This window comes from Zophobas morio, unplaced genomic scaffold (assembly GCF_036711695.1).
Source record: "Zophobas morio isolate AGI-343-1 ecotype UQ-CSIRO unplaced genomic scaffold, CSIRO_AGI_Zmor_V1 ptg000024l, whole genome shotgun sequence".
Taxonomy (NCBI): domain Eukaryota; kingdom Metazoa; phylum Arthropoda; class Insecta; order Coleoptera; family Tenebrionidae; genus Zophobas; species Zophobas morio.
This window is the reverse complement of record NW_026972129.1, coordinates 7,815,327-7,837,356: the sequence shown is the minus strand read 5'-3', so window position 1 is coordinate 7,837,356 and position 22,030 is coordinate 7,815,327. Positions and strand designations below refer to the sequence as shown.

The following is a 22,030-nucleotide window of genomic DNA, read 5'->3' as shown; positions in this document are numbered from 1 at the left end:
TAAGCAACGTTGGTAATTGTTGAGTTCATACCTTAGTACAAAGATTTTATTGAACTTCCAAAAGAACACGGTGTCAATACCAAAAGCTTTAATTAAACAAACGTTACAGTTGCAATCATCGAAAATTAGAATAAATCAACGGCTTTAGTTTTCGTGGGTCTCAAAACTCATAAAATAACATAATGGAAATGCAGGAAAACCCACATTTAGTAAATTGTTTCTGCATTTTTACAATTTTATGGCATCATATTGATAAAGGAATATCGGTAAAAAATCTGATTTTATATAAAAAAAAATGTTTCTACAGATTTTATTTAATGCAAGAATCACAAGAGTGTGTTTGTAATTAGAATCTGGTAAAATAACCAACAATGTAAAAATAACATACAGTATCCACGTGGCACACTCAACGATAAATTTATTCATTCTATTCCTTTTGAGAACAAATCTTTGTCATTATGAAAAATGTTGCCTTTTTGGTAGACATTTTTTTTAAGTCGTAATTTTCCACACCATTGCCATACAAAGATGATACAATTCATAAATTAGGCACTGTGATAGAAACACCACCCACTCTGAAGCGTTAAGTGTACTCATTTTTTTTATGATCAACAGGTTATCATTTGGCACTGGTTGCAGGGATTTATAACGACCATTACCGACGTAATGTTGCCCCTTGTATCTCCACTGGCGAGCGGTGTTGTGGTTACTTAATTTATAAACAACATATACATGGACCCGTTGATAAATAAACACAGTAGCTCTAAAATTTAAAAATAAAATTTATCATAAAGTAACTTTTATTATGCGCAGGTGACGTTACATTATTTCAGAGTATATTATAAATCATACACAAACCTTCTGATACACTGCTGTTACGAAATTTTTTTAGCATCCTTAATCGAGAGGGGACCTTGGACACCTTTATTTTATCAATTTAAAAATTACAAACGTGAGTTTAAGAAAAAAAATGAACTGAATAAATTGAATACAATAAGATAAGAATAAATTAAGAAATTAATTAAAATGACTGCATATGTTTTTCTTTAAATATAAACACTACACTACATTTTCGTTAAGATTTTTTTAACAGTAATACTTTTACTACATAAATATATTTTGCTATGCTGTAATCAATACGTTAACATTTCAAAAAGTAAGTTTTCCATCTAAATATTGTTGAAGTGAAAATGCTTTACAAGGTTAAATTAAACATACAAACACGTAGAGCAGACAGCAGAGCTTTTTTGATTTTTCTTGTAAAAAAAATACATATATATCATATTTTTAAAAACTGTTTAAAATAGATGCTTATAGTAATAGATAGTAGTGATAATGGCCACGTATGTAAAGGTAATTAGTTTTTTTTTGTAGGTCTGCAACAATTATGAAAGAACTGCAGTGTCGAAAAGGTTTTAGAGAAAATTTTAGAATATGTAAAAGTTAAAATAAAAGCTTATAAATCATGATGTCTAATTTTGCGAAAGTTATTCTTTCATGCATCCAATTTTGTCTATAGTTTTACGGTTCTAAAGCAATTTCCACGTGTTCCAAGTGAATCATATTAAATACTTACCTAAAAATCAAGTTATATTATGAACCAATATAGTATACATGGGAATAAATTAGCTAGGGTTATTGTTTAAATTCTTGTGCTTTCAAAGCGTGTACAAAACGTTGTGCATTAAATGTAATAATTTTCCGCGATTTGAAATAATAAAAAAGAATAAAGCGTGGTTATAAATTGTACAAATTATAAAGAACTGTGTTAGAATATATTGAGTTGACAGCATTCTTAACAGATATATTTTCAACTTAATTAAAACAATAATTGTGCAAAGAAAATTGAAATACAAAATAAGGGCGAAAACGATGAGTACATGAAAATACTGTAAAGTATGGCGGTCACATACGTGTGGTATATTTTGGTCAACTAATTTTAACACGCTTATGGTTTAGAAATACTTTTATGTAAATGAAATCATTTTAATCGAAAGTTTGTGCCGTAATTTTGATAAAACTGAATTATGTACATCAGATATATACAAAACTTATTTCACACTGTCGTGATGTAGATTCATTCCAATTAAAGAATCGATAAAACAACAGCATTATCTTAAAACAGGTAATATTCATCCAAGTTTAATTAGCGAAAATGTTTGCTTCATAAACCGCTAAAACATTATAAACACCAAAAATTTGTGTTACATCAACTAGTTTTAAAGTCTTACGAACTTTTCATTCCCTAGTACAAGTTATAATTAAACTTTATAACCTTCTTTGCCTTTAACTCTCAATAACAAACTCACGAAGTTTCATTACTACCGACAAACCTTTGCACGACAGGAAGGGTTTAAAAATAGGAAAGCTCAATTATCTTTAAAATACACAAGCACTAAACTTTTTGCGCCTGCAATAAAATTCGGAAACGATATCATGCAGGATAGTTACAAGAGATCCACAGTGTTTTAAAATTTATAATCGATGCAAGGTGGGATTGCTAACACGTCTAACACAAGACCGATGAATAGGCACATATATTAAGAAAAAATAAAAAGGAGAAACGAAAAGTTGAGTTTCGAAAATGAATATGTTATTCTATTTGAACCAGAAACATCACATAGTGAAAGTATAATACAATTCTTGCGACTTTTTCCTGAATTTTTATCAGTTTTAACGCAAACTTCTATGTACATTTTTTACAACTTTATATTCAAACGCCCCCGAGCCATTTCAAAATGTAAGCAAATTTCAAGAATCGCAATTTTCCAGTGTAATTAGTGGAGATTACAACCCAAATTGTTGTTTACGCCACAATACAAGGCAGATGATACGTGACAAGTTATAGGTTATAAAATATAAAATCAGTCAGTATTTATAGGCTTTACGTCTTGTACTTCTGTTGCAAAATTTTAATTAGTGGTTATGGTCACTAATTAATAATCTCTTTTTCTATTTAAGTTAAAAAAAATGCTAAACTACATTGTTAAAAGCAAATTTTTGAGATGCATTCTTGAACTTTGAGCTATTTAGAAAAAAAATATATTTCTTTGTTCTTTACTGTGTTATGGTTATGAACAAATTAATCTTTCTCGTCAATGCAGTTATTCAAAAATCACTAGCTACATTGAATAGCAACTTGAAGTGTGGTATTAACTTTAAGCCATTTTCTCACTAAACTGCGAAAACACCCAAAATAACAAAAAAGAACAAGGGGGAACATGTAAGTTTTATCTTTAACCTAAATGTGAATTACATAAAAACCCCTAGGATTAATTACTATGTACAAATGGTAACAAAGCAACGTAACAAAGTTATAAAAATGAAAACTTTATAATGTGTAAAAAAGTAACAAGGGTCTTATTGAACAAAATATTGACGTTTCATTTATCATTCATTTAACATCAACTCTATCTGTAAACTAGTTAAAACAAACGGTAGGTATTGCAGTTGCTAGCAATTTTAAAGTCGTCTAAAAACAAAGAATTAATTCGATAATTTGAAGCTAGAATCACGTGAAAAGTCAAATGTAACATAATCATTACCCATTTTCTTGCTAAATCAAATTATACTAACACAGTTTGTCGAAGAGAGACAAAAAAAGCTAGTAGATTCGAACGATGACCAACTGAATCTATAATGCAAAATATACATCTGATCGTCTAATTTATGAAGAAATTTATATCTCTTTTTGTGGATAACTAATACTGAAAGCTTAAAATATTAGTCAACATAAAAATCAAAAACACAAATTAACTGATTCTGTACTAAATTTTCTTTTTCTAATGAGAATTTGATAAATGAAAATCCATTGTATTCTTCATGTACACGACTGAAAGGATTTCAAAATCATACTAATGAGTTCTACTAGACCAGGAGTTCGAAGATCATCTAAAGAACTAGTACAAGCTTCCACACTTGTTGCAAAAGTACTTGTGCATTAAATTTTTATGAGCAAACAAAATTTTACTGTTTAAGTAGATCATCCAGTTTCAATGCCACTAAAGCTATTTTTTCCATCACTGGTTAACTTTAACTGCTAGTTGGTCTGAGGACACCAGTGCTTTTAAAAAAACCTGCTCAGAAAAGGGGTTCTACTGATTCAACGGATGCTAGGACACGAGCAAATGCATCAAGACAAATTCTACTATTTTCGTGCTATTAATATTCATTTTCTACCAGGTCAACCTACCAGACCTACACTGTCAGACCGAAAATGTTACAATCGAAAATTTGAAGCAACACCAATTACGTAGACATTGCATATTTCTAGAGAATATTAAAAGAGTGATCAATAAAAGGCACCACTGTGTACGTAAATCACTAAAGGAAAAAAAATGAAACTAGAACGTCATATATGAATAGTAATGGATTTGACCATGCTGTCACGCACGTGGCGATGATACGAGGTCGTCAAAAATATTTTTAACAAAATCATATGATTACAACATTATTTGAAAATAATAGCACCTTCGTCAAATATCGAAATGCCATTAGCATTTATTTTATAGATGTGTGCATAAAATTATTAATTGCATCTAAAATTTTATGTTCGAATAAAAATGAATTAATAACCAACAAATCTGATTTCAAATCATTATGGGTGGCTGTCGAAATTTGTTACTAAACGATTTACAATTAATTCTAATTTTCGTTGGCTGTTTTGTGTGCAGTAGTTTAATACCAGCACTACATGTATGCAAGGCAGTAAAATTACAATTCAGTTAATTAGAGCTTAAAGCTGTCAGGTGTAGCGAGATACAAACGTATGCAGTATTTTTGTTAAAAGTTTTTTTTTTAGCTTTTCAGTGACAAAAAATATGGGATCTTCCGAAGGAGGTTTTGTTAGAATAAAATGAATTATCCCATTTGTTGTATATAAGGAGGTTTTTGACTTTTATTATTTTAAGATATCAAAATTATACAAAAACAAGGGTTTTTAGTAACTCAAATAGGTTATTATCCCCGCAACACCGAAAAATACCAACAACTGACGAGGCATTTTGACAAGTATGCTAAGAGTTAGTACTAGCGATCTGACCTGACCTGACCTGACCTGACCTGATTGTCTGTGGATATTTTTGAAGATAATAAATAATGTATTTGAATTAGTGTCGGTGCACCGAATGATCAGTCAGACGATTCTTCGCTCTTATTATTTGAGTCTGGAGAAATGATGATCAGTTCCATAATGAATTGCGAATATTTTGAAACAAATATGAACCAAAATTTGAAGTTGATACTGTTTTTGTATAAAGCCAAACCAAAAATATAAATAATAAAATTTGCATACAAAAGAAAATATTTCTTACAAATGTCGATCATGTCTATTTATTTTCAGGGCATTGTTTTTACGATACTAATCAGACAGCAAAATGTCTTAGTTACATTTCAGGGTGAAAATGTATTTTTTTCCGGTACTTATTTCATCTGCAAAAGTCGTCCAAATTTAAGCCGAAATTTTATTGGAACAGTTTATCTAATTGAGATTTTTCCAAAGAACTTACTGGGTATTATCTTAACTGTATATACTACAATTACAGTTGTAAAAGTAGTGTAGTGTCTCGTATAGGATAATCTGCCTCTTGCATTACACTACTTGGTGTCTTAAGTGGGAAGTCTATCAACGTACATTTCCATGAAGAAAGTGTTATTTCTGACTGCTCGCTCTTGTCATGTGATCGAAATATGGGCTTCATTTTTTGAACACTCTGTATCCCAAAACGATTGTTGTAATCTTCATGGTAAAGCAATGAGTGCAACAAGTTTTCAACGTGCAGTTGGATTTGGTGCAAATCTTTATATCGATAAAATACAAATATACAGGTTTTACATTTTCGCTATACAGAAATTTAATAATAATGCGTTGCGTAAATTAATTGTATTTATAGTGTTGTACTCACAGCTCAAAAACAAATGCGACCAAATTAATGGTACACAGGGGCTTATAGTTCAATAATTCATCAGATACTGGAAAAATATATATTTTCCAGAATTTGTATGTCTGTGTAAGCAAAATTCCGGGTTAAGTTTGAACTTTCCTTGTATATATAATTGGTGGTTATTACTACGCAAATCAACAAGGAGCATCTTGTCAAATTTCTACTTTTAGGGCATCTATAACAACATCACAGTACAAAAGAAAATTTGCATCAACTTAAATCGAAGGCAATAAAAGAGTGCAACATGAGAATGAAAGGAACAAAACTGACATTGCATTCATGCAGCATCTACAAGGTGACTGACAATGAAATACTGAGATGCTCAAAAAACGATTACCTAAATGCTTGAGAACATCGGGATTGCTAACTATTTACAATAAAAAAATAAACATACATTAATGTTCGCCCTATTTCATCGTTGGTTGAAATGATAAATTAAAGATGATTGTTCTAGTTAAGCCAATGATATATTACATATAACAGGAAACTTTAGAAAATTTGATTACCTTACCTATATTTGGATGTTGTAACTTCCTACAAATTCGTGCTTCTCTTTCTAATTTTTGGAAATCTGAAACAAATAGACGATTTGTAACAAATTAAATAACGTCTTATAATAAAGAGTACTTATATGTATAGAACAAAGGGGAAATGTTATTTCCCGCACGCAGAATTAGTATGGGTATAATACAACATTCTATGGGACCATGGTAACTGTGTTTGAATTTTTCAAAAATCGGAAAATACTCGTATGAATTTTGTTTGTTGTTCACATTATTTTGTTAAAATATTTCTCGTTTTTATAAGCGCACTGACAAGTGCAAATTCGAAAAATTCGCAACAAATTAGCCAAAAACCTGGTATGGAAATTTATTGAACACAATTGTACCTAAAACAGAATTAATTGCCTTTCCTGAAAATAACGTTTAAGTCAATACTAAATTCTTTGTCCAGTAGCTATAGTGGAGACCTGATTCTCATAAAAACCTTTAAATTACGCTACACTCAATTTACCGACTAACTCACCGGTTTAATTTAAAACCGCGAACCACTTACAACACCATTAATTTAAACGAACTGTCATAACGTCTTATTAAAAACCCATAATACTCCAATTTTCTTGTATAAATGAATCTGTAGAAACACAAAAATAGCTATATATTATGTCCGGTTCTTTTAATTTTCCGAGCGTAAGCCAGCTCCTCAGATAAGAACTAGTTCACCCGTGTCCGTCCTCCATCTGTCGTTTGTCGTTCGTGATCTGTCTGTTGATGATTTCATTAGACACGCATACACCGATTGTTGTGGATTTTTAGGTGTACTTTAAGATGTGTAGATGTTTAATTGCTAACTAAAATTTGTTTTTACTTCAAAATTGTGCTAAGTAAATACCATTTAAATTTTATACAATAACATGTGATTTATTAAAAACCCCTCTGGATTATTTCTTGTTCGGTCATCTAAAAAACACGATTTTTAAAACTCCCATTCACATCATAGAAGAAATGAAAGACAGAATTACTGAAGAGTGTGCTCGTATTATTCCTGCTACACTACAAAATGAGTTTGATAACATGAAAAGACGTGTTAATTTATGTATACAGGAGAATGGATACCATTTCTTTAACTTTGTTTTCGCCTTTCAAGCAAACTTATTCACAAATCTGCAGAAGTTATTTTATTTTAATAGTTTTTCTAGTTTTCACCAAGCAAGAACTAACTTTCGTTTGTAAATTGATTTATATCGGTATGCAACCAACATTACACATGTGTTTGTTTAATTATATAATCTGAAAAGTATCCGAAACCGAGAAGACATACGTTCAAAATCGCACAACCTTCTTTGATTCAAATAATTAAAGAACACACGGGAGTACAAATCAAAGAAAATCATTACATTATCTGCAAAGTATTCAACAATTCATACCGTTAATTTTAATAATTGTTTTACTCTATCTTAACTATATTTTTAAGTTATAAAACGGTGTAGCCGTCATTTTCAATTGTTTGATAAATCGAACACAAAAGTCTTTTATTAATAATTTACTATTTTAATAAACATGAAAAAATCTACTGATATCGATTTGAATGCAGATACCGGCACAGGCGTCGATGCCGATACAAAGATCGCGCCCTAACTATTAAATTTTATTTAATCCCTGCAGAATTAATGTAAAAATACACAAATGTTACTACAATGACATGCTATTTATTGTTATTAAATTTCTAATGTTGTATCGTTAAGCTATCTTTGTACCCTGACGTTATTCCAGAAAACATTATTTAAGCAGGTAATTTGTCATTTCTTTTGCCTAATATTTGCTTCATCCTTTCGAGAAAATGAAAATCCTGGAGACGTGAGACGGCAAATATTTGCACTGCTTTATTCACAACTTCGTTTTACAAATTATAAATTAAACACCTCATCCTCCATACGATCCTGCTTCAAATTTCGACGTAAAATTTTCAACAAAGCTTAAACGCGCATTAAGCAACAACTTTAAGTCGTCTCAAAAGTTCACAATGATTGACATTCTTCCATACAGCGTTTAGATAATACTGTTGCCAAAGCTTTTCATTGTGAATTATGTGCAATTAAAATAAAAACTAAATTTCCAATATGTAGTTGCTCACTGAGGGATGATTGGAATTGTGTCACCGGATGCAAGCACAATTTTGTCTTTGCTGCGGCAAGTGCTGCCCTTTTATAGGGGTTGTCCTTCTTTCCCTAAGGGGTATCATACCCACTTCGTCCATGCAGCGCCCTCGGAAGGGTAGTAGCGGAGCTTACCGGTACTAACTTAACAATAAAGCATACATTTAGGCTGCAATCTCCCCCCCTCAAGACTAATAAACCTCCTCGCTACTGGACCTGGATTGGATTTTTCCAATACACAGGAGCCACTGGAATGGGGTTTGCTTCTAGGGGTCCCTGGAATTTCGTTAGCTGTGGTAGATGCCGACACCCGAAGGTGATATCACCGACTCTTCGGGTTCGCGGCCGAATATGAGATATGCTGGAGTAAATCTAGTGCTTTAGTTCGGAAACTGTTCATAGCAAAACGGATGCTGGGTAATTTCTAGGGCCATATGGCGTGCGTGAAGGTTTTCACCGATCTGAATGCAAATCTGTTTTAAAATCTCAATTTCCGGAGTAAAAGATTGGGTAATATCTAGGCCAAACGTGACTTTCTGCGTTACAGCCTGTACGAATTGCAGTCCGTTATCACTAATGATTCTGCAGGGTAATTCATTGCGCAGATCTATTTCATTAATTGTAGTTGAATCACAGTTCACTGCAGTGGCGTTGGTGAACGCAAACAGTTCTAGCCACCGTGTTGCTTAGTCTTGGACGATAAGTATCCATTTTCTTCTGTTCTCGCCCTGGGTAAATGGCCCAAATATTTAGTCGTCTAACTTCCATGTGTTGTATAACATGGGCGTGTGCAAAAGTACAGCAGTTGGTTGGTTGGTTGGATGGTTTGAATCGTTGACACTCTACCTGGAGGTAATTTTCTGTAAAGTGTGAAATACCCCACAGCGGCCGAAAATAGGCGCGTCGTAAAATTCTCAAAGTGCGCGAAGGGGATCTTGGGACTAGAAACTTGATGTCTTCGTCGTCGCTAGCCTGGAAGCGGCGCTAGACACACTGGTACGCACGTACCTTTTTGGGCATCATGGTTGAGAAATTTCCAAGTTTAGAGGTGTTGAATTACCCATAATTTGTTGCACTTCCAGATAGTAGGATTTTGATATTCTTCCGGTGCGAGTTCGGCGACTTAACCATCATGGTTTATAAAGTGTTCATAGAATGTCAACTACTGACATACCTTATAAATATAGGGTGTCTTTGAAAGGTATGCAAAAAAACTGGTAAATTCGATAATTAGTTCTAATATCTGTCGCAATTTCCTCAATACGATTTCTTAGCTCCTGCCTATTTCTGCCTATCCACCATCCTGGGAAGTTCTCGTTAAACCACGCACGCACTTTGCGGGCATAATGAGCAAAAAATCATCGTGGAGACACATATCACGGCTGCTAATCGGGGTGGTAAAATGTTTGGACCTATTAGGTGGGTTCCAACCAAACCTGTCCAAATATTGACACTGAAACGATCCTGAGTTGCGTGGGGATTCTCGTCTGACCAAACATGAGTGTTGTGGGAATTAAAAATACCAACAGTGGTAAACGTTGCCTTCAAACACATAGAACGCAACCCTTTCCGCAAATCGTCAGGCTTAAGTGTTGTGCGCGTTGTATGTACTGGTGTAAGTCCTGTTCATCTAAGGTCCTCCAAATTACAAATGGGGAAACCCCTATTCGGTACGCTCGGATTTTTTCTACGAAAATTTCGGGTTTCGCATTTGCTGTTTAGTTGGTTCTTTAGCGATCTCGCAAGGATGGACGTGGACGAAATCGTCCATTTTCTCCGAGGCGCTAAATAACGACATTGAAAGTTCTATGGTCTGGTAAATTCCGACCGGTCAAAGCTTCACCCTAGAGACGTCGAATTTCAAGACCATTTCCAAATACTCTGCCGTACATTGAAACCAGGTCCGTCATTTCGACATTTGTATTACCTTGCATTTTTTAGGAAAACCTCTTTAAATACACTTTGGCGAAAAAACGTGAAAAATTTTCACGTGAAACTTTCTATGAGGTACGACCATCATTTTTTACCTCGAAAGTAAAATTATACTGCTGCAAATGTTGCCTAAAACCCAACAAATTGCCGCAAATCAGTAGGGGACACCAAATTTGGGTCATTTTTTAGTGAATTTTATCTCAAGAAGGAAAGAACTTTTTTTTTCCATGTTCAATTTCCCGTTTCTTTTTTTAAATACCTTTCAAAACCACCATGTCTGGCGATTTTTGTTTCTGTGGTATAAAAAGGCCTGGCCGTTTCAATCTCTACTGTGACAAATTGTTTGTAAATAAATCCGAAACAGCTGAACCTTAAAAAATGGGTACTAAATTTCACTTTTTTTATATCGCAATAAACTGGGTATGATGATGGATCAATACACCAATGGATACTATAGGTGCCAACACTTTGAATGGCTCGTTCGATATCTTCTAGACTAATGAACGAAAAATAAATTTTTAAAAATTTGGAATTTAGTCAAAACTGACTGCTATAAATGCATAAATAGCCTTCTGACTTGTACAGTTCTTTCAGGAATCCTGTTACCCGTAACAATCGCCCATCACTTGGACACTTTAATACTTATTTCTATAGTTTTATAATAAATGCCACACCACTTAGTATACAGGGTGTTATTGAAAGGTACGTACAACAAAATTGACAGTTATTCGTGAAGTTTAAGAAGTCTGAAAAACCCTTATTCAACCTTTTTAGACGCTACTGAAGGATAAATAGGTAAAATTAATTTATTTTAGTAAATCCTAGCAACTGTAACAATAAAACTTTTGTCAAGACTAAATGTTGCTATAGAATCGAAAGATGATATTTTTATCAGAGACGTACAACGAATTTGGACATAAATTTTAATAATTTTTATCTCCAAAAGGAGAACACTTTTACCTGAACTTTTTTTTACTTTTAGCACTCATACGTCGAGACCAATTGCCGATTTTATTTTGTACGTACCTTTCAATAACACGCTGTATATAAAAATTGAAAAATTTACATAGGAATCAAGCGACCACAAATGCGTATATGATGTTCGAAGAAAAAATATGTACGTACTTCAAGAAATACAAACAACTTGTGTTACAATTAATACGATAATTTATAGTTGTGGTTGTTAGTCTGATAAGATGAGATTGCCCCAAAACGGTTCGATTTTAAATTTTTGTATACAGTGTTAAATAACCTTAGCATCACTACAGCAATCTACGTAAATTTGAACTCAAAATATTTTTAACCATGTACAGAACTGTAAATTATTGAAAATTGACTCTGAGGTAACATTAGGACGATCATTATCAAAGCGAGTTAAAACGGTTGACAATTTGGTTGACATATGATCACCGACATTAGATTTGTGATTGTTCAACAATAATTGTATTTCGTAACCAATTTTATTATAAATCCTTTGTTGTTGTATGCATTAATACTGGGTATTCCAGTGGTTAACCGCAGATTCTTTACGCATTGCATCATCTAAAAAGAGTAGGTTTTGGAAATTCTAGGTGAATATGATTAATCGTATTCGTATTAGTCTTACAATAAAATACATACTTAATTTTTTTTAAGTTTCTATCAGACACATTTTTATTAACTTCATCTGAGCAATTGTAATTTTACTGACATAACGTCAAGATAAAATTTTAGAATTTAGCATTGAGTCAGAATCTATGTAAAAAAAGTTTTCACTGACAAAATTCGATTCTGTGTTTATTCTTTACAATCAATTTAACATGTATAGTTTTTCCACAAAAAAAATTAATTAAATAAAATTATCTCTCACTGCAGACTCGGTTAGAATATCACATTTTATGCAAATTTTAAACCTGTAACTATGGAAACAAAGGCCAAGAATTTCATTACATCACGAGTGCAAGACTGTCAAGGAATCAATGTACGCCACGTCAAAATATTCAAATCTGATTCGTCTAAACTTATAGAATGCAAATTTCAATAAAATGCAGGTATACAGCCATAGATTGAATACGCACTTCGTTGTCGTAATCGACAATGTGTCAGTAAAAATGTTATGTTGCACTTTATCGATAAAACTTGCACGAGTTTGTGAACCGTTAAATCTCAACAAAAAGTGTTTTGGTAGTACTTTCATTACGTAAATAACAGAAAACAAAGAGATGGATCTTACATTATTTATGCTATATAAGTCATAGCCAGGTTGTTTGTTTTGTAAATAACTATTACAGACAATATTCTCAGTTATATGTAGTTATGATATCACAATAATTGAGTATTCTGACCAATCAATGAGACGTATGATCAAAACCAGTAAGGACCGTAGGGTGTATTTTTCATCATATTACGTCCAGTAAAAAGTACAATATATTGAGATTATTTTCGAATGCTCGTGTGATTCGATTGTCTATACCATAAATTAAAATAGGTCCAAAAGGAATATTACTTATTATTAATTAATATTACTTGCATAACTGTTATTATTTTTTTGCTTATTTCACTGACAGAATTGTTATCATTCTCGGGCATTGAAAACTGTCAATGCGACGTCGCACGCTTCTCTTGGAACTTGATTTACTATGTCCACTAACTTTAATAACTTCTTCCACCCTTCCAATGTTTACATTCGAATTTTGTTTCTGATAAATATACATACATATATTTTTCGTTTTAATAACTGGGTTTCTTGTCTCGATATGTTAAAACTTTTTATAAAAGCAAAATTATTCTAAATTCTCTCGAAATTTCTCAGATAGGAATATCGGCAGCTAGCAAAAAAAACATACTTCAGCTCGTCATAATGTTTTCCTGAATACATGTTTCGGTAAATCAGCTTACTGAATCGGTAAATTCAATTTTTCATGAACACGTTGGTGCCCTTTCAACTGAAGTTCAAACTTAACCACCGGGAATACTGTTTTACAATTTGGAATTATAAAGACCAACTCCACTTTCAAATGTGGTAAAACTTCTAGCCTCAAATTTAAACGTTTAAATAATGTTAGAGACCTACGATTGTTGTTTGACTGCAAACTCAGCTTTATTACCCACTACGAACAATTATAGTTTCTGTTGCGCAATAGACGAAATTTTCAAAATAGCAGAAATCTCTTAAATTTAAACTTTTTTCGTTCGTGCAAACTAGGATTTGCATGTATTAATATAAACATGGTCATCGGGCTGTAGTATCTGTATACAGTACGCCAGCTAAAAGGTAGAAAGACGTTTCCTTAAGTTTCTCCTGTGTAAGATTACCCTGAACAAAATCTTTTAATAATAAAGATTTTTTACAAAAAATAAAAATAGAGACGTGTTGTTTTGTCGCTTCCATTCCTGTGGCAAAAGGATATGGGTGCTAGAGGCTGTACTAAACTGATTGCTCTTATCTTAGCACTGGCCGGATAAATATAGAAATATTCTCACCTGTTTATACAATGTGCCAAAATTACAACTATCGAAATTCTTTGGATTTATTCAACTGCAGTTCCAAGGACATAAAAGCTATTTTAAATTAGTTTCGTTCTGTCTACTGGGCAACTTTTTCTCTAATCACTACATGCCTCACAAGCTATCAACGAAAACAAATGAAATTTATTATTATGTAATTTGTAGTTATATAATTTTCAATAGAACTAGTAAAGTAAGAAGTCAGTTTTCTGAAAATTATCAGGGGTTTTATGTATTTACAGACTTCAAGGACTTCAACGCAGATAAAGACGCCAACCTGTTGATTGTCGCTGCAAGTAAACAAATTTTAAATTGTTTTAACTAAATCAATATTTTTCCGCATGGAACAAACTTGAGTTGCTACTTCATTTAAAATAAAAAAAACTCGAAGTTTGTCTATGACCTATGAGTGTTAGCTTTTTATTGATATTAAATAACATTGGGAGACTACCGTTAACTTATTTAAGACAATAATGACCAAAATCCAACAAACTTTTATTTCCATGACTAATTATAACCCTCAATCAAAAAATACTCTATTTAAGAGACTCAGATTATTCAGTTAATATACCTTAATCACGATATTGTAGATTTTCCTAACAATCCAGATGGATGTTAAGAATTTTGTAAAACATACCTTTAAATCAAAATCTAATCACAATTCTGATCTTTTTTTTAACATACATAGATAACATACTGATCAAAATAATAAATTTATTGTACTTTTTCAACTACCTATCTAATTCGTACGTTACCTACCAAAATGTTAAATTCAAATTCAAGCCAGTAATCAAATTGAAATCAGTTTTTTTTTTATAGGAAAATAAACCAACTCTTTACTTTTACAAATTTCGATCTAAATTGTAAAGTTTTGTAAGTTAACATTTTTAATAACATATTATGCAATGTTAAGAAAAACAAGGTTACGCACTACGTGCCATAAAATGTCACAACAAATAAATCTGAAAAAGACGATAAAAGACAGGTTTGATATTTAATACCAATAAAAAATGTTAACATAATAAAGAAACTGTGTTTATATAGAAAATAGAAGAGATTCATGAAAAACCAACATGTTTTACACTAATTAAGGACAAGATAATTTGTTAAATGCGAGACTACTTGGGAGTTTCTGAATTAAATAGCAAACAAATTTTTACATTTTGACAAACTAAAACAACATCACAGAACGATATGTTACAAAGCTTAATTATCAAAATTCTAAATCATTGTTTTGGAGAAACCACTACTCCTTGGAGTTACTTTGGGAAAAGATCGTTTTATCATTTATTGGTCTTTGTTGCAATAGAAACATTGTTACATTAATCCTTACGGAAAACTGTTTAACGTATGCGGATGATTTAGTCGTAAGGGCGCAAGAAATATATCGAAGAAAAGATTTAATTTGACTCTTAAACATCTAAGGAACCAACAGCTCCAAAAAATGTGCTCATCCATTTACTATAAAATTTCAAAGCTGTTAATTTATAATTATTCACGCATAATCTATTAAAGGGACCAAAGCAAGACATTACAATAATCTTAATGCTTATCTAAGAAGTACGTATATTGATATAGTCAAGACAAGAACAAGAATTGGAATTTCTCATTTCAGAATCTTTTTACTATTTCTACCATCACATAAACACAAAAATTAGGCCTCATTTAGTTATATATGTATAATTGTATAATTACAAATACCAATGTCAAAGTCGAAGGTCTCGCAGTGGGGTTCATAGGCAAAACGAGTGTATGCTAATAAGGTAATAAACGTTTACACAGTAAATTAAGAATTTTGACCTTTTTGATATATTTCGAACAAAATAGGCCAAGTCAAAATCAATACAGAGTGCGGGCCTTGCAATGAAAACATGTAATATTCATAGCTTGACAAGTAACTATCTAAAAATTACAGAAAAATAGCCATGATTTCACTACATAGCTTGGTTAGCTTTTTCATTTCTCAGTGTTGGTAAATCGCAAACGGTGAAAAGTACGCATGCATTTAAATGCAAAAAAGAAAAGTTTAGGAAAAACATCCTCAAAACACAATTTTATGATTTTTTTCTTTAAAATATTTAAAAATAGACTTTGCGATGTTTGTTTTGTGACATCCTCTATAAAAGTGCAAATTGCAAAAGTACGGACAATGTAAAATATATTTAAAGCAGATAACCAACGGAAAATGGCCTCTCAGCAATAATAAGCTGTGGCTTCAAGTGTTTGTTTATACATCGCAAGAATGTTACGTAGAAATTTGTTTGATCTAAATGAGTTTGTCGCCTCAAAACAGAGAACTAAAATTAATAATTAAGCCACAATCGAACAGAATGTTCTGAATATTATTACAATTTTTATTAAATAAAGACGTGCGTAGTCTCACCCTTTCGAGAAAATGTACTGACTCGTTCTTAATTTGGTCAATAAAATATTTGTTATGACGTCATAAACATCGATCATACACAGTGCGGAATTATTAAGTTATTACACTATGTATATTTTTTAGAACATTTGGACGCTTAGGAAAAAACTCAAAGCGAATTCATACAACACAAGTATAGGAGTATATTATTGCACAACATTTAAATAGTTTTAAAATAGAATTCTTTGAAAGTACGTCATTGAATTTATCTACGTGGTATACGTACGTAGAAAATTGGACCACAATCGGTCCAGTGTGTTTCGGAGATTACGTGTCTAATAAAAATCCACACAGACAGACAAAAAGATAGATAGACGGACGGTAACGGGAGACCACTTTTTTCGTACTCTAGCAATCATGAAACGTCGAGAAAACATAAAAGTGACCATTCGTCCGATGGACTCAATTACTATACTTCCTTAGTTTACGCTCGGGAAGTAAAATGTATAACTTTTAAATGTTACTTAAAAAGTTTCATAAATTAAAAACGAAGTAGACAGTAAACAAATATGAAAATAAATGCATCCTTGTAAGTATTCTTAGTTATCAAGTTCTGTGGTAATGTCGAAGACAGAATATTTTTTCAACCGAAACATCACCATCTATTTAGGGAAACTTAAGTAAAAAATTGGTCTAAAGAGTTTAGACAGTACTTCCCTCGCTGTCGGAAACTTGACGACTGCATGCCTATTGTGTTTTTTTTCTCATTACATTTTTGTAGTGGGATTTAAAAAAAAAAAATTGCGATGACGTCATCAACATTTTTGCAAGGACACGTATATCAGTTGGGATAGAGTAGTGTAATACTAAGAATAAAATTATTATATTCTAAAATTTTCGGGAAAATGAATTGGGTCGTTTGAATATTGATTTGTAATAATCAATAAAATAACGAAACAATTTACTCACGTATACCTACGTATCAGAGGCAACTGAAAATCGTGTATGTATAAACATTGTTAATTTAAGATGACAGGCGTAACAGCATACGTGAGAGCCAAACACAGAAACTGTAAACAAAACGACCGTCGGTTTTATTGCTTCGACTTCCGCTTATTATATAAAACATTGGGTTTTATTTTAATTCTTGACGGTGAAATTCACAATTGGTTGATTATAAACATGTCTATTTCACATTCGCGGAATCAAGTAAACGCATAAAACAAATGCAGGTCTGTAATGTTAAAGTCGATGTAAATAAGCGTGCTACCCTTATGTTTCAACCGAGTTTTTCCTTTAACAAATTTTGTGTCTACCAAATTGGGTTGGTTGGGGTGTAATACTAATAATAAGTGTTGCCTTTAATTTAATCAATAAAATAAATTGACTTCATTAATTTTTTTGAACCACCTCTTAAGAAAATCTAAAAAATATGAATGGAATGATAAATCACAAGTACAAACTCATCATATTTTTTGCATTTTAGATAGGATTTATTCAGCAAAATTTAAGGGTGACGTCATCAATTTTTTTAGGAGGGATGAACAAATACATTTTGAACAAAAGTTTACCATGCTTATAATAACTTTAAAATATTCCCAAGATTTCAAAGCATTCGGTTTTGTAATTCCTGATTAAATCGATAAAATAAATTCACGCCTTCATTAATTTTTTTGAGTCACCCTGCATATGCAAATCCAAAAATATGAATGGAATGATAAATCACAAGTACAGACTCATCATATTTTGTACATTTTAGATACGATTTATTCGGAAAACTTTTGAGCTGACGTCATCAGTTTTTTGTAGAAGATAACCAAATATATTTTGACTAAAAATTTATTATGCTCTTTATAACCTTAAAACATCTGCAAGATTTCAAAGCATTCGGTTTTGTAGTTCCTGATTAAATCAATAAAATAAATTTACGCATTCATTAATTTTTTTGAGTCACTCTGTATATGCAAATCCAAAAAATATGAATGGAGTGATAAATGACAAGTACAGGATCATCATTTTTTGTACATTTTAGATATGATTTATTCGGCAAACTTTCGAGCTGACGTCATCAAGTTTTTGGAGGGGATAAGCAAATATATTTTGACTAAACATTTATTATGCTCTTTATGACCTTAAAACATCTGCAAGATTTCAGAGCATTCGGTTTTGTAGTTCCTGATTAAATCAATAAAATATATTTACGCATTCATTAATTTTTTTGAGTCACCCTGTATATGCAAATCCAAAAAATATTAATGGAGTGATAGTTCACAAGTACAGACTCATCATATTTTGTACATTTTAGATATGATTTATTCCACAAACTTTTGAGCTGACGTCATCAAGTTTTTGGAGGGGATAAGCAAATATTTTTTGACTAAAGATTTATGATGCTCTTTATAGCCTTAAAACATCTGCAACATTTCAAAGCATTCTGGTTAGCAGATTAAAAATTAAATTTCAAAATGTTGTTTTATAATTTTGATTTTTTTTCCAAAAATCTGGACGTTTCGGGTGAAAAGTCGATTCAGAGTTGTAAACTACATGTGTAGGACTATGTTATTTTATACAATTGAAAACCCATTTACTATGTACAATTTTGAAGTGACGTCATCGCTTTAGTGGTGGGGATGATTCGACAAATTTTGGTTAGCGTTTTACCATCTACATGATATTCTTAATATAAGTACAAAATTTCACAACAATCGGTCGAGTACTTTCGGAGATTATCTGTCTAATAAAAATCCGTGACAACAGACGGACAGACGGACAGACGGACAGACGGACGGACAGACGGACAGACGGACAGACGGACAGACAGACGGAAATGGGAGACCTATTTCTTCGTCTTCTAGGGGTCATGAAAGATCGAGAAAACGTAAAAGTAGAGAGTCGGCCGACGGACTCGATTACAATACTTCCTTTGCTTACGCTCGGGAAGTAAAAATCATTCATGATAAGTGATTATTGTGTTATGCGATGCTATTTACTTTGAAGAAAACAATTTTAAACTTCAATACAAAACATAAACAATAAACTGTGCACACAAAAAATCAGATGCTGAAAAGTTACACCGATATCCCATATACACATTTCTATTCTTAGACGCTTATCATCAACTACTTCCAAGAATTGAATTTATGATATTTATTATTATTCCCGCCCGCAGAGATTACGTTTTCCACTGAATTATCATGTACTCCATCTGTCACATAATGATGATCTTACGCGACTGTACAAGATCTCTGGTACCCAAAAGCTAAGAAAATGCGTTCTGGATCATTTTAATTTTTATCACATTATAATGAACGCCTTTTTTTGTAACTGCCTGTAAGTTTGCAACATTTTCAAAAAATTCAGGTGAGATAGGCTGTTCAACCTATTTCCGAAAAATGGGCTCCAACTCCAGACTTAATGGAAGGGAAGTTGTCCCATCTATCCATTCGTGAAAACCTAATAATTAACCTTTACTTACTTGGCACAATCTGCAAACTGAATCTTAAATCAATCTAAACTTATAATCGTAATATTTGTACTATAGAATTTGTACTTGATTGGCAGTCCCTTGGGTATTATATATGCGTTTCCGAACGTTTACAGTTCCCGTCTGGCGAAACTTTATCGATATCTTCTAAAAGTTAGCCTTACCTGTAGTGTCTTGTAGAATAATTCTCTTTATACACCTAGCTACTATTTGCAGTTATTTTTTGTATAGATTGCACACGTTGGCTTTCCTCTAATCATAAAATATACAAAAAACGCGCACATGAATAAACAATAAATGTATGAATCAGTTCAAACAGTCAGAGGTACGCTGCTATCATTTACTTTAAAGTACGAATATTAAAAACATTCTGAATATCATTCTTGGATTTTTTTCTATCTAACAAGACAAATAAACACAAGAATTTAAAAAGTTGGTTAGACGTACCAAAATCGGTGTTGTTTCCCCTAAAATTATTCATTTTATTAACAAAAAATTCTCCTAAAACATGAACATTATCTATAGTATTTAAATGCATACGAGTTAAGTCAAATGTAACTGACAAACTAATTATTATCTATAATGTGATTGAGAGAATTTCAAATGGTGTCAAAAATTTTACAAACACTATGATGTCAACTGTTTTGTAATATGTAATATGTGTATTTATTAAAAACATTGGATCACGTGATAGTTTTCAAGAAAAAATAAAAGACTGTGCTATGGTGGAGGCAATTACCTCTGCAACATTTCCCCAGTTCCGACATGTTTTAGTAACCAAGCCATTAGACCTAACGTATCATTTGGCAATATCTTCACCGATAAGCGAGACTCTGCCTGTCAAATGGACTGGGAAGAAGATTGATCCAATACGTATTGAAGTTTTCCTTTTACAAATACACATGTCCAACATGAGCTTTGCAACCTTCTTTCGACCAAAAGATATCGAATAGTGAAGCTATGGACTTTGTACATTTCAAACTATTTATATGTAATGTGTAAGAATAACAGTTGTTTATTCAATACTTGACCTAGTTTAACGTCCATCCAGCCTTTCATTTAAAAAGGTTGAAATACATTTTTACATCAATCTTATCAATTGATAAAATATCCAAAACGATAATTAAAGATCTTACCTCTTGCTGATAATTTTTTTGTATTTATAATTTTGGCGGCGAATTCTAAACCTGTAGACTTCTGAACACATCTCCTCACTACTGAAAAAGCTCCCCTGAAAAAGAAAACATTCCTGTTAATTCAATAAATTCTGGAAACTTGTTACAACAGACTCATTTCTAATGTTAATACATAATTAAGAATTTAATCTTATTTTATAGCAATGCATATTTATAATGACGACAATAATGATAGTTGGTTTAGATACCGATGTAATTCTGTTTAATTAATACATACTTATTTAACTAAATGAAGTCGACAGTAAGATAATGCTAACTGTAAACGTAGAAAACCATTCTGAAAATATTAGCCATCGTTATTAATAGCAGTTAAGATGGAAATAGCAAAAGCGCTATTTCTATAGTAATGTGACCCTAACATTCTATTTATAGAGATTTCACCCAATTATTCGCGACACATACCGTTGGTCGCTGAACTACTCCCATGTAAACATGCGTACTTTGGCTATTAAACAAATCGGAAATAAAGCCCACGTAAAGAATAACTAACTACACTATTATTGTTTGCATATCTTGATACAATCGGTCAACAAAGTACAAGTATTGTTCATATAATACTTTTACGAATAAAATATTTTAACATTCACATTCCCATACTTTGTGAATTTTCTCTACGTCGAATAGATAGATACAGAAGGGAAGAAATTCAATCAAAGTTACCCCAAGTATATATTTAATAAGTCAAAGGTATCGATTGTTTGTAGCCTTAACCCCTATTGGTTCTTTAGGCATTAATTTTTCAGTCCACACCAGTATACCACCAAATTGCTAGAAATACATACTAATTAAAAGCGACGTTTTGTACTGTTGGTTGGAAACCTTACGGAACTGTTTCAACAACTAAAATTAAATAGCGTTTAACACCTATATATTAGGCAAGATCGCGTGCGTAACGTCATTAAATTAAATGTATTGCAAGTGGCATAACATTTCCTACGGAGGAAGTAAGTTATACGGTTGCAATATGACGCA

At 32.0% G+C, this 22,030-nt stretch overlaps 1 protein-coding gene across 16 annotated transcripts in view; it reads right to left on the bottom strand.

Annotated features, from left to right (window-relative positions):
• The window catches only part of Camkii (Calcium/calmodulin-dependent protein kinase II), a 103,102-nt gene that overhangs the window by 51,855 nt on the left and 29,217 nt on the right, over window positions 1–22,030 (bottom strand). For all 16 annotated transcript variants that reach the window (XM_064064060.1, XM_064064058.1, XM_064064062.1 and 13 more), the window contains exons 2-3: window positions 20,999–21,093; window positions 6,454–6,513 (exon numbers count right to left, since the gene is read on the bottom strand). In XM_064064060.1, the coding sequence (XP_063920130.1) occupies window positions 6,454–6,513; window positions 20,999–21,093 (155 nt within the window). The remainder of the gene's footprint in view (window positions 1–6,453; window positions 6,514–20,998; window positions 21,094–22,030) is intronic.